This window comes from Barbus barbus (genome assembly GCF_936440315.1).
Source record: "Barbus barbus genome assembly, chromosome: 29".
Classification (NCBI taxonomy): domain Eukaryota; kingdom Metazoa; phylum Chordata; class Actinopteri; order Cypriniformes; family Cyprinidae; genus Barbus; species Barbus barbus.
In genome coordinates this window covers 21141273-21155918 of record NC_136757.1, presented here as the reverse complement: position 1 = coordinate 21155918, position 14646 = coordinate 21141273, and the positions used below count along the sequence as shown (strand labels likewise).

The 14646-nt window shown below is 35.7% G+C and overlaps 1 protein-coding gene across 5 annotated transcripts in view; it reads left to right on the top strand.

Moving 5' to 3' along the window:
- Window positions 1–6431: 6431 nt before the first annotated feature.
- Window positions 6432–14646, top strand: part of slc44a5b (solute carrier family 44 member 5b) — a gene marked incomplete at its 5' end in the record, with an annotated part of 37354 nt that continues 29139 nt past the window's right edge. For 4 of the 5 annotated variants that reach the window (XM_079384398.1, XM_079384405.1, XM_079384401.1 and 1 more), the window contains one exon: window positions 6438–6638. In XM_079384398.1, coding sequence (XP_079240524.1) covers window positions 6602–6638 — 37 coding nt within the window. Of the gene's footprint in view, window positions 6639–14646 lie in introns of all 5 variants that reach the window. The other variant, XM_079384400.1, reaches the window with a different exon arrangement.

Here is a 14646-nt window from a genome sequence, read left to right as displayed (position 1 = left end):
TTCCTTCATTGAGAGTGGGTGAAAAATAGAAAAGGGCGAAGGCATCTGGGGACTGATTCAGTGTTTGTTGTCATTGGAGACAAATGAGAATTAGAGTTTGCTTGCCCTCCTGTCTGCCTCATCAGTATATTTGATTAAATCACTCCTTGAGGCTGAGATTTATTCTGATCTGTGTGTATTGGGGGGACAGTGGTGACAGGAAGATAGTCGGCGATGCGTTTGGCATAAAATGAAAGCTTATTTGAATTAAATAGTCTTTCCTCTCTGATGAGGTCACACACCACTGCTCTTCCAGTGGACAGACAGATCAATTTTCAGAAAGATAACAGTGGTGGTATATTACTTGAAAAAGCAGCAATCAAATCCTCTGCCTCTCTGCTTATATACAGTGTCTCTCTCATATATCTTTCTCTTCTCACTACATTTAAAATGCAGCACTAGATTTCTCAGGAGTTTATTTAACAATCTGAAAAGACACTGAAGGCAAAGAAACAAGAAATGTTTACCAATAATGTTTACGGTTAATATATAGCACATAAGAAATTATTAATATAAATGATCAATAAATATTAAGTTTGTTTTTTTTAATGCAAGGACCATAATGGAAATAAGTTACTGTAACTTTATTGTGTTATCCTTGACAAGAAGGTTTCAGGTTAACAGTGAATTGCTACTTTTTGTGTCAAATAAACTCAACTCAGCACTGGTTTGGGTGGTTTATGGAGACTGTAGAATTAGGTCCCGACCTAACTGATACGCAATTTCTTGATAGATCCTCTAATAAGAAATGGTCAGACACGATATACATTTATTTTGACGATCTTTTAGTCCAGGGAATTCAACGAGACTGGAATAGGAAGGTCAAGAATCAGGAGAAAAAGGAACATCGCAAACGGGCCCAGGAGAGAGCCGGAAGACCAAAAGATCTTCTTCAAAATGAGGACAATTCTGAAGTTAATGAGGAAACAAGAATCAATGAATAAGAAGAATAATGAAGTTAATGAGAAAAATTATTGAATTGCATGATTTCTCATCTGAATTACAAATGTTGACAAATGATTTAGGAGCAATGGAACTTCAAACTTCTGTAATAGAAATATAAATGTAAAGGGCTATTAAGAGTGTGCCTTATATTTTGAGATCACAGATGTTGATTGCTTTATGGTTTCAATTGCTATATGGTTACTTTGCTTATTTTGTAAAAGGACGGTTAAAAATCAGGAGATGCATTTTGCAACATGTGTGCAAAATGGAACTTCTAGTTAACCCGAAGCGTAAGGTGTTGTTCGCACCTACTAGAGGTGTGATATTGCAGTTTAGACATATATATGTGCTCATAATTCGCTTATGTTTTGTAAGTTGTTGCAATTTTTCTTATATTTTAAAATAGCAATAGGCATGCTTGGTATCTAGAGATGCTACAATTTTCCCGACACTGTCTTGTGTAGCCTCTGTGACAAACATTGCGTTTCCTGCCTGCACGGGAGGAGGGGGCAGACACAGACAGGGGCAGATGAAGGGAGAGTGATGGGAGGTTTTTAATAAGATTAATGCAAATTATATGCAAGGCTATAAAATGCTTATGAAACGGATGTACGAGGCCAACATTCATGGTGAAGATTTTTACTCGCTGTTATTTTTGTTATTTGCTTATGATTATGAATTACTCATGGGTGTTAAAGATGTGAATCATAGGTTTTAGCCCTTTAATCCGGTATAGAAATACAACAAGACACAAATTTGTATAATGACATGTTTTTGACAAAGGTATTACAATGTGAAGGTGCTTTATGAGGACACTATGTCCCTGTAATTCAAAAGACATAATAAAAACACTAAATGTTTTTGTTTTTTTTTTATCTAAAAATGCACAAAGTTTTCTAGGTTGAGGTGTCAGGTTGGTATAGGGCCGACGGAAAGTACAGTTTGTACGGTATAAAAACCATTGCGCCTATGGAGAGTCCCCATAACCATACATCCCCACAAGTATAGTAATACCAGTAAATTCTGACTTAAATCATGCAGAATGAAGTTTTTTGAAAATCTAAAAATGCAGGAAGTTTCGCATGAGTATAGGTTTAGGGGTAGCAGTACGGTAAGGGGGTTAGAAATACAGTTTGTACCGTAAAAACGAACAATGACAGTAAAACATGGAAACCAGTGATTGTGTAACTCAAATAAAAATAATGGCACCAACTTATGCATTTAGGCATGTTGATATGGCCAAGGTGATCTGCTGAAGTTCAAACCAAGCAAGAATGGGGAAGAATAAGTGATTTAAGTGATTTTGAATGTGGCTTGGTAGTTAGTGCCAGACGGGTTGGTCTGAGTATTTCAGAAACTGCTGATCTACTGGGAATTTCACACACAACCATCTCTAGAGTTTACAGAGAATGATCCAAAAAAGAGAAAATATCCTGTAAGCGACAGTTCTGTGGGTGAAAATGCCTTGTTGATGCCAGAAGTCAGAAGAGAATGGCCAGACTGGTTTCAGCTGATAGAAAGGCAACAGTGCACTTGTTACAACTGAGGTATGCAAAAAAAAGTATCTCTGGTGCTCGTCAAACCTTGAAGCAGATGGGCTATAGCAGCATAAGTCCACACTACGTGCCACTCCTATCAACTAAGACCAAATCATCTCAAACTGGTTTCTTGAACATGACAATGAGTTCACAGTACTCAAATGACCTCCACAGTCACCAGATCTCAATCCAATAGAGCACCTTTGAAACAAGAGATTCCCTTCATGGATGTGCAGTTGACAAATCTGCAGCACCTGCGTGATGCTATCGTGTCAATATGGACCAAAATCTCTGAGGATTGTTTCCCACACCTTATTGAATCTAGGCCACATAGAATTAAAGCTGTTCTGAAGGCAAAAAAGTACCTAATAAATACAATCCAAGCTTCAAAGGACCACATTGCATGTTATCTTCTGAATGTCATTCCATATAAAATATCTACAGCTTTTAAAAGTTGAATTCAAAAGCACAGTGTTGACAGTTCATGGCCTTTGATTTCATGCATTTAAATCTGCAACCTTTCATTGACTCTACTGCACTACTCTACACCACCCCAGAAATGTTCAGAATGGCTCCATGAATAACTGTGCAGAAGCTATTTTAAGATCCTGAAGCAGATGTAGCCAACCAAAACCCAACAAGTGTCTGGCCTTTTACATGGCACCCTGAACAGAAAATGGAGCAGGTGTCTGTCCTGCCTGAGGAATTAATTTAAAGTTTTGATGTCAAGATTAAACTGTATCTAGTCTCAGTTTATCCAAACCATGTATTACTGCTGGATAGCAAATAGCTTCTGGGGGAAAAAATTCACTTCAAATTTTAATCAGGCTCTCAGATCAATCTGAATGAAAGAGATATGTGAATATTCCAGATGGCCCATTACTAAATTACTTTATACGGATTATGAAATTAGAGCAGTCATTTTATCTGACTCATTTGCCCACAGGTACCACTTTAGTCTTTAGTAGCTCACTGTTGTTCAAAAGGGATGATTATTTTAGGTTTCGAACTAGCCTGGAATATACTGAGTTTTAATGTAACATTTTATAGTCACAAAACAAATGTCTGAAAACCAATGGAAATCACAACAAAAGTGCTGAGGCTCTTATTGTATGTTCTATTTACTACTTTTTTTTTTTTGCATATACACTACCATTCAAATGGTTGGGTTCCTAATGATTTTTTTTTAAAGAAATAAATATTTTTTTTTCAGAAAAGAAACATAAAATTGATCAACAGTGACAGTAAATATATTTATAATGTTAGAAAACACATATATTTTTCAAATAAATGGATTTTATTTTTTTCTTTATATTCATTAAATGATAGAATGATTTCTAAAGGATCGTGTGACACTGAATGGCTGCAGAAAATCACAGGAATACCTTTTAAAAACCAGTTATTTTAAATTATAATAATATTAGGCTACTGCATTTATCAAAAAAAAAAAATCAGCTTTGGCGAGCATAAGACACTTTACTGACCCAGTAATATCTTAACAGCCTAGCCTACAATTTAAAAGCATTATCAAACAATGTTTTTTAATGACAGTCATAGCAAACTAAATATGCTCACAAACACCTGTTACATTCACTGGAGAAATGGAAACAGTAAGCCGCTCCAACAGTACAAAAAAAGATGTTACAAGTAGCTATACCACAAAAAATGCTTTAAAAAACGTCTTTGAACACCACTGAATCATTCACAGACTGTTAATGCTTTAAACGTTACATAATATATTGCTGATCTGATATTAATACAATCGTGTGCTAATATAACCAAAGCTTATTCCAATGGTTTTTGCATATTTGGGTAGTTCAGTCATTCACAAGAGCTGCATCTTATATGTTGTACTGTATCTTGTTTTAGTTTTGGCTCGGCTCTGAACAAGCTGTGCCTGCAGTCGCACTGATATCACAAGCACCTTCAGTCCATTTATTCTAGCCCAACAACATACTACACTTGCTGTCTATTCTTGCAGTTTGTTGCTCAGCAGTGTTTGCTTTTTGGTTTTTGATGTTTAAATTATTCCTTGTATTTTGAAGCATAACATTGTATCTTTAAAAGATTGAAAATAAAATTTAATAGGAAAAATCTGTATATACACAATACTGTAAGCCATATTTGCTTTTGTAAAAGTACATACATTTACCTTGCATCTACCTGTTTTGACTGTATATAGGACTGCACTATGTCATCTTGAAAACTCTGACTCATAAAAATATCACTCAAGATTAGACACAGGCACAGCACAACATGTCAGGAACTGATTAGCCCCAATGAGACCAGTGGTATATCTTATTCCTTCTGTTTGAGTCATTTCAAAACACTAGTGCGAATGCAATCATGCATATGCAGAAGCATGAGCTTTTGTTGGTATTTGCACATTTTACCGCAGCTTGTGCTAAGAACAACAATCTGAGATGCAAAGCCACCATTATTCAAACAAAATTCACTTAGCAATTCATACTGTACACTAATTTGGGCACTCCCTTCATTATCCTCATTATTTTGGATTTATTTGTACTTCATGAAACTATTGCACATTTAATGAGTGATTTGTTGTACTAAGTAAACAATTGTGAGAAAAACTGTTAAAATATCTGTGAAAAATAAGATACTTAAAACAGACAAACATCATCAGTAAGAATGTTAGTATATGAAAAAAAAAGATTATAGGACATTACTCTTCACCTACATAATCTTTACCCTGATGCCAGATTTCCTAGACTGTCTGACCCATTGAACACAAAAAGTTTCAAAATAAAAGAAAGTTTATAATAACGATTTCAATTACATTACACACATACAGAGAGACAGACAGAGAGAGAGAGAGAATATCCATTATAGTTCCTGATTAGTGAATCATGTCAGGACCAAGAAGTTGCAGCTGCCCCCTAATTTTGTAAGGAATTGAATGAATCATTATTGCTTATTACCAGTTACTTGAGTTTTAATAGGTTTTTGATTGCCTGGTCTGAAGTTTTCTGGAAGAATGCATTGCATTTGCATGTGTTGTATTTTCCTTTTGAACTCTGCATTACTACATGAGACAGAATTCTCATAAGAACTCCATTTTTCCAAACCACTAATCAAGTAAATATATATATATATAGTCATACATGTAAGTAGATGGGGCTACAGTCCATCAAAGCAGACGGTTTATTATTTAAGAGTTGTATTCCAACAATTTGTTTCAAACAGCACTATTGCATATGCAACAAATCAAAAATGTAAATCAAAATAAAAACTTTTCACATATTTAGTATGTCTTCCTTATTTAACACCTGTGTCAGATCATCAGAATTGAAAACCACTGTCACGTTCATCAATTTACATCTATCTATCACAACACATTACTGCCATCAGGCGGTGAAATGCAAACATGGGCAGCCACAGTAAACTAATAACATGCATTTCCACAGCTTGAGCATGATTCACCTAGATGTGATATGTGAAATCAAATAAGTACCCTATATATTTCTTATCTTAAATGTAGTAGTCATTTAGGATGACGCAAATCCTATTGTGGTGATAACATGGAAAGTAGAGCCAGTGATGAAGGTCAGAAGGTAGTATATACTTCGAAACCATTCACATATCATATCACTGTGCAAAAACACTGCATTTTTTGATTAGTGAAAAGTATAATATAAATGTCATGTAACTACAAGACTAATACTGTTTTATTACTTTTATTGCTTAACTTTCCCATTCCGTGATGGTGAGTTGGCTCGAGGGGGGAAAATGGCAAAATACTGGAACATTGTTTTCAGCTGATTTCCTTCAGATTTCTTTTATTTTCCCACAAGTAGAACGATAAGTCCCGCCTCCTGCGGTTGGATTGGCTTTTGGAAGCTGATGGCAGTCTGCGATTGGACAATTGAGACGTCACTCACGGAACGGACCGCCTCTTTGTGCGCAGTGTCTCACGGCTGATGGCGCGGCGTTGCGTGGTCCAGCAAATCACAGATTCGCGTTTTATATGTGGACGAGCGCGAGAGACGCTATTCACGTCCACAGCTTCATATGCAATCACATAAACAAAAGACACACGAGGACCGCTCGTCGGAGGTGCAATGGCAAGGAAAAGTGCAATCCCCCCTTCATACTATGGTAAGCAGCCTGTGAATCGCGTCAAATCAAGTTTTTGCAGTAAGACCATTGATGAAGGGCACTGACCCAGCGGTGCTGGTGTGAACCCGATTCATTACTGTAAGTGTTTGGCTGTTTTCTCGCGCAATAAATATTTCAAGAACCTCTGTGCAGAACGATATATCCTCTGATATGTTTTCATCCTGAATACTGGATGAAGTGCACACAAGGCGCAGCTTTGTAATTCGGAAAGGATTTAATTGTTACGTCATAGAAGTTAGCTGGAAAGCGTCCAAAAAGAGCAAGAATTTAAATAATAGAAAACATATATGGAGTTTATTGCGCAAGCTGTTCCATATTGAGAGGGTTTTGTGTCTTTGTCCTGTGTTAAGTCCTCATTTAACTGCACTGTTACAGTACATAACCACCCTATGTATGCGGGCAGACCTTAGAATAACTGTTTGCTATTTACTGTAGTTGGCGTTTTAATAGTTTAAACAGTTTTTAAAGACGCACTCGATATTTTTTTTGCTAATTATGGAGTGTACACATTATAATGGATTGTACACATGAAAAAAATTATTCCATTCTAACATAAAATGTGGACATTTTAAAACCTATGAACACCTAGCAGGATAACTGTCTATAACGCTTTAAATGCTCGAGGTCGAAGGCAAGTAATGTTTTTATGGTTCATCAGCTGAAACAAATCGTTCTATAAGTATTTCCAATTATATGAGCAAGCGCAATTATTAAACCTTGATATAGTTTGAGTCCTTGGTGTAAACAATCTTTTATACAATGGTTTTATTCTACATATAATGGGTCTCCTCTTCATGACCGCTGCCATTTTGCCATCACATGACCACTTGTTCTTTAAATGCTTGAATTCTTTAAAACCAGGTGGATTCTGATTTGCTGTCAGTGTTATTATCATTATAAGTTGGAAAAAATTGTTATGAAAGTAATTCCAACAATATTAATCCTCTGTGTCTTTATCGTTTTATCGCTATGATGTAGACTTCCCTTATTCTCATAGAATTAGAACAATTAATAAAAATGTATAGTTATTGTTATAGTTATTGTCCTCGTGAACGGTTATTCATACAACTGTTTATTCTTCATGGAGTGGGTCGCCCTTCATGACTGCCACCATCACATGACCACCTGTAGCCATAGCATTTTGGAATAGCGCATAAAAAAAACACTGGATGGAAACTTATGCGCACAACTGAGGAAGATAAACTTTTTATCCGATAAGAAAAAATGTGTATAAACACATTTACCAAATAAATTCCACCATGCACATTAAAAAAGTCATGTGACTTTGCATGGTGGGATGGGAAAACTCAACTAACCAGCGGACCGATCTCGTTGCACAGCATCTGAAATGTTGTTTTGGTCATTCTGAAATGCGTAAGCGAAGTCTGTCATCAAAGTATGTCTGTATGATGTGACGGCAATAAAATTGCTGAAGGCTGCAGAGTCGCTGTTGGTTTCAAGTAGGCTTTTGCACCGTCTGTACTCCATATTGGTAGTCGCTGCATTAGGTGTTGCTGATCATTTGCATGAAGTTGAGTTCTGCTCTACTTTGTAATATCATGCAAACTTCTCAGTCACTTGTGTTGGTGAAATTTGGAGCGCAAACCACCTACAATACATTAGTTTAAAATGAATCCAAGAATGTGTTTGAGACAGAGAAACGGTGAGCAAATCAACCAAAGCGGCAACAGTTACTAAACAAATGTAATGCACGCAGTCCAATAAGTGTCAAGTATACAGTCCAGAACCACTGTACTAGACAAATAATTAAAAGCCAGTTAAATAACCAAATTTTAAAAATTTAGTCCATCTGAAACAGAATGTTGAGAACTTGAGTCTGTAGTCTACTTCACATTCCTCCAGAGTCATCAGAGACATTTTACATTGTTCTGGAAACCAATCGTTCACAATCCCCTATGAGCTGGAGCAGAGCACTCACAGACCCCTCTAGCCATTTAACACCACTACACTAAATATTTTTCAGAGGGAATCTGTCTAATTATAACATCTAATCATGCCAAAGGGATGCATCTGGTACGCCTACGCACCCACAGCCATTCAGCATAATCATCTAAATAGAGTTGTAATTATTATCATGTGATATACTGCATCTGAATCTCTATTTTTAAAGCCTAGCTGGCTCACCATGGCAGTGCTGTTGGAGTGTTAAAGAACGGAGTTTTCTTTGTCACGTAAATAGTGCAGGGAGCAGCTGTTTCTCTGTCTCTCTCGGGCAGGGTCAAGCTCTTTGGCCTTTGTCTCATGTATTGTTAAGTTCCCATGAGCCACCTGTCAATCACAACTATTGTCAGCTGGAATTGGGAAATAGTCTGTGGAGAGATACCCAAATCAAGGAAAAAAGCTGGTGGATGTGATATAGAAGCATATGGTTGTTTCGAGGAAGCTTGTGTTTTTTGTCAGAGCATCAATCTAGCTAGCATCTGGTTCCTTTCCAAATTTGAAACAGATTTTGGTATGTTTTTGTTGTTGTTGTTGTTGTTCTTGTCTGGTTGGTATCATGGGAGTGGGAGTACTGTACTGAGATGACTTACAAAGGAAGTGGTCTGTCATTGCAGTTCATTTGAAGTGGAGCTGTGAGGTTTCAAATGTCTGGGAGAGTGGAGCATTTGAATGGGGGAGGAGTTTGTTCTGACCTGTGTTTGGGTGGGCTGTTCTGTCTGATCTCAAATGTAATCCAGAACTGCTGCTGAGAGAGAAAGAATATGAAAGTGAGAGATATCACCCTTTCTCTTAAAGCAATAGTTCACCCAAACATTAAAATTCTGTCATAATTTACTTACCCTCAAGCTGTTCCAAACCAGTATAGTTTTTTCTCCTTGAAATATAGGTATTTAAATCGTATAGCAGTGCTTTTCAGTATAATGAAAGCATACGTTAACCATATATGTACAAAAAGGATGAAAAACACTGGAAAGGTACACTGTAAAAAATTATTTTAATTGTAAAAATGCTACTGTAGTCTGCGCCATAGCCTCGTGATTAGTGCGTTGACATACAGACGTGGTCAGAATTGTTGGTACCCTTGGTAAATATGATCAAAGAAGGCTGTGGAAATGAATCTGCATTGTTAATCCTTTTCAGCTATTTTCTTTTTTAATTCTCAAAAATCTAACGTTTCATTGGAGAATAAGAATTTAAAATGGGGGGGAAATCATTATGAAATAAATGTTTTTCTCTAATACACATTGGACACAATTAACGGTACCCTTTTATTCAATACTTTTTATAGAAGGGTCTAACTGCAGACTTGTTTGCACTTGCACTCTCAGACACTTGCGCTTCCGCGAGTGATGCCGCTTGCAGTCTTTATTTTGTTCTATGTATTGATTATTTTTTGTTTGAATCTCTCAACATTTTACAACAGTAGCCAGGTGGCGAAGACAAGAAAAAAGAAACTAAATTACAATGTTACAATCGCCGCTTGCACTTTCTGCTACCTGCGACGTCACTTGCATTCGACACAAATCTGTGCGTTGCCATGGAGACGAGACGCTGTGGTGGTTAAACGATTAAAACTAATTTAGTACAATAATGAACAGGGTCCTGCAAGTCATCTGTAGGAGAAAAAGACAAGACCTGCACATCCGTGGCTACAGAACAGCAGAATATGAACGCAATATGCAAAGTTTCTCATTAAGCGTTTTCCTCCCGTAGAAAACCATAAACTTAACTAAGTCTTTTCTTTAAAAGCTTTCTTAAAGTCACTTTCTAATTTGTGAAGCTCAATTATCTTTTGCTGCACATCAGAAATATATTCTTTGTTTTTTCTCATTGTGATGGGTGGTTAATTTGGAATTTGGCCTTGGAATTGATTTTGTTTGCCCTCCTATTTATATTTCTGTGAAACAGGAAGCCATGGCTGGATAATTTCATGTTCATAATTGTGAATATGAATGGGAATATATTTCAGATATATTTTACTCATTAGAATTTCTAGGGGTGCCAATAATTGTGTCCAACATGTATTTGAGAATTTTTTTTTTCATAATGATATTTCCCCCCATATTAAATTCTTATTCTCCAAATGAAAAAATGATATTTCCCCCCATATTAAATTCTTATTCTCCAAATTTTTTTTTAAATAAAAGATCAAAAGGATTAACAATGCACATTTATTTTCGCAGCCTCCTTTGATCATATTTGATCATATACCAACAATTCTGACCACGTGTGCAGGTACAGCGCAACTGAACTGAAGGCAACCCGAGTTCGATTCCCGTCTCAAGGTCCTTTGCTGATCCTGCTCCCACTGGGAGGAGTCCCAGTGCTTTCCTGTCGTCTCTCTACTGTCCTATCTCAATAAAAGACATAAAAATAACTTAAAAATGCTACTGTAAAAACTGTAATGATACGTTTAACAGTAAGTTTCCTTTCTACATACTGGGGAAAACTAATAGATTTAACATTACATTACGTTAAATGTAGTTTTTTTTGTAGAAGTGAAGAAAGAACGGGTCATATTATAATATGAATTGCCCACTATGAAATGATTTAATTATTTTCCATGTCTTCTGAAGTCGTACAATAGCTTTGTGTGAGAAATGCACTTAAAATTTAAATCATAATTCTTATCTGCCATATAGCTCCATAGTACAGGTCTTCAGATGCTCCTTATAAAGCTTGTTTATGTGAAGAATATCTAACTTAATTTTACCTCCTTTTTTTGATGTTCTTATTTTCATCTTGTGATAAACCATTTATAGCCTGCATTTTTTGCCATCAAAAGAAAGTGCTGGTTAAAAAGATTGAGCAATTTTGTCCTAAAGCTCTTGGCAAGAAGTAGAGAAGCTGAATTGCATTGGGTTCCCGGCCTGATGCGGATGTAAATTTTAAAAAGCCTCCCTCCGGACGTGGAAGGATCTTATTAGCAGTTCCTCAACAGGATGATCTTCCCTTAAGGACAGAGAGCAAATTATACTCCTGCTTCAGAGCTTGCTGCAAGAGGTACATTAAAGATGCCTGGAATTATGTAGCTAATAGAGAGGACAGTCAGTGCATTCATGTGGGACCAGATAGTCCCTCTTTATCTCTTAAGAGTTTGACACAGAAGATTCTCTTTCATGTCCACTGCCTGTGGTACAAAGCAGCTCTCAGTGGCACATGCCATAGTCTGCCATAGAGTTCAAAATCAGCGCTCTACTCTGTGCGCCTGGGACATTTAACAATGACGGATTCTACTCAAATGCCACGCTATGGGATGAATGGCTCATAATGGGTGTCATCTCTTTTTCCAGTGCCTTTGTAAACAACTAGGAAGTTGTATAGGTTCATTTAATGAACAGCATCACTGGTCCTGTATGCAAGACTTGAAGATTCAAGATTTTTATTCGTCACATACACAATTATACAGAGTATAACCAGCAGTGAAATCAGGAAGTCAGGTCCGCTCCAAGGACAGTGCAATTGTATAGAATACAAGTATTAAGAAAAAGAAACATAGAAAAAAATAAAAGATAAAAAAAAATATAAATATGCAGGTCAGTATGTTGTTGACATAAATAGTAATATAACAGGAATGTGCAAAAAAGTTGTACAGGGTATTTAAATCACAATCTTAGCGGAGCGGCCTGGACGGCGTCTGAACAAAGCGGCGCCATCTTGAAAAACGTCAAGACTTATGCAAAGCATCTTGTCTGGTTTTGATTCAAGCTGAATTTGAATACAATTTCCAAAAAACTGTGTGTCTTTAATTTGTTGGTAAAAATTTTGTTTAAAGAAATCATGTCAGTCTAACGGAGTCGCACTTTCAGCAGGTCTTTTGCTTTATGATTTTACTTTAATTTCAGGCTGTTTCTCTCTATTGTATGGCTATTGTAACACTCGAAATATAGTGCAAGTAGATAGACCACCTCTTTAACACTTGGTGAAATCATCAAGCTTTCTTTTTGAAGCTTGAAAGCTTCAGTCCCCATTCATTGTAATCGCATGGAAAGAATGACCACAGTCTTCAGAATTTGTGCTTTTTTTTTTTTTTTTTTTTTTTTTTTTTTTACTATAGAAGATAGAAAGTCATTCAGGATTAGAACAACATGAAGGTAAGAGCTTATGGAAAATAATTTATGTCAGGATTTGATGTAACACTAATACATCTTCCACATTACTGAGCCATCATGTTCCAAAGTTGTTGTTTTCTTTTTTGGTCACGTTTTATCTCAGGAACAAAATGAACCAGGACTGCTCGTTTGACACACACAAACAAACACACACACACAAAAAAAATAAAAAGTTGCATAAAATAATTTGAACTCATTCCATAATTGATGAATTTTGCAACACTGACACAGTTACTGAACTGAATTGAAACAACAATGAACTAAATTGAGTCGAATAATAACACCGTTATCTGCTTTACAGTCGAAATTGTTGTTTCATAATTGAATGTTGCAACATTTATTTTCCTGTGTCCTGGCTTGACAGAAGTTTACTTATTTTATATAAATATTTATCAATGTGTGTATTAATGAGAGAGCTTTGTTAATTTATTTAATTTTTGCTTTATTTTGCCTAGGGAATAAACTGAGCCAGGACTGCAATTGGTGCCTCCTTAAAAAAAATCAGCACTTTGCCTGATGCCTTTGGTTGTAAAGATGCAAATCACATTTCAGACAGTATCCAGGAGTCATATTCACACTCACACTGTCAATGTCTATGCTGTCCGCCTGGTGCTCAAGGCTAAAGCTGGTGTCCTTGAGAGATAATGCAAGCAGTTTCATTCATTTCAGCATGCACTGGCAGGATTTTTATGTCCAGATAGGGGCTGAGCAACAGAACAGTGACTAAATGTGTGACAGATGTTGATATACTTTAGCATTTTGCCTTGTAAACAAATGGCCATGTGATTTTCACCTTCTCTTTAGTAGTTGTAGTGTTAAATAATGGTGCCAGAATCTATCTATGTATATTCATATCAAGTGCCATTATCACACAATAAATTAACACGATAGAAACAGCTAAAGTGCTGTCTCTGTTGTCATGAAGTAACAGGTGTCAGTTGAATGACCAATGTGGTGATGAATTAAGAACAGCTCTTTGATGTGGTAATGAAGCAGCCACATGAAAGTAAAGATTTGAGCATATACCAGTTATAACAGTTTTTTGGCTTGAGTCAGCGAAACACGAGTCTAAAGGGAGCGAGAGTTTCCTGCCTCACCAATCTGCTCTGTCTGTCACTCTCTTCACTTCGCCTGTCCATCTGTCCCTGACGGTTTACGTGTCTGTCTCGCTGTCTGTCACTCAGTCATCTGTCTGACATCTGTGATGACATCCAAGTACATCTGCAGTATGAGAATATGATTTATGTGTTTGATAGTGTCTACAGATCATAAAAAGTCATTTTAAAAATAACTGTAATTAGTTCCTTTTTATGTGTATTATTTTCTTTATACATAGGCCTACATATTCTAAACTAATTATATTGTATAGAACTATAAATATAAGAAGTTATGTAAAATACATAATAAAATGTTATAATTGTAATAAATTTTATTTACTAGATAGAATCTATCTATCCAAATTCTGTTTTTTTCCATTTAAATTTTTCTGGATTCCTTTTTTTTTTTTCCTTTTACCTTTTTTTTTTTACTCTGTTTTAATGGTTAAATTATTTTTTTTAAATCAAAAAGCATGTCTAATTAATTGAAATCATGACACTTACACAATTTAAATGCAATTTATTAAAAGTTTAACAAAAATGTATTTGAAGGTCCTATGAAATATATTTTATTTAGTTTTTACTTTAGTTTATTTTAGTTTTAGTTAAATTTTTCCATTCGTTTTTCTGGATTCTATATTAATGGTTTCATTTAAATTTTACAATCAAAAGCAACTCTAAATAATGTTTTTTTTTTTTTATTTTATTTTATTTTATTTTTTTTTCTTCAGAAATACTGTGTCCTGTTGACATTTTTCAATAATTTCTGATAAATAATTTTTGTGCTAAATATTCCAAAAATAATGTTTTAATAAA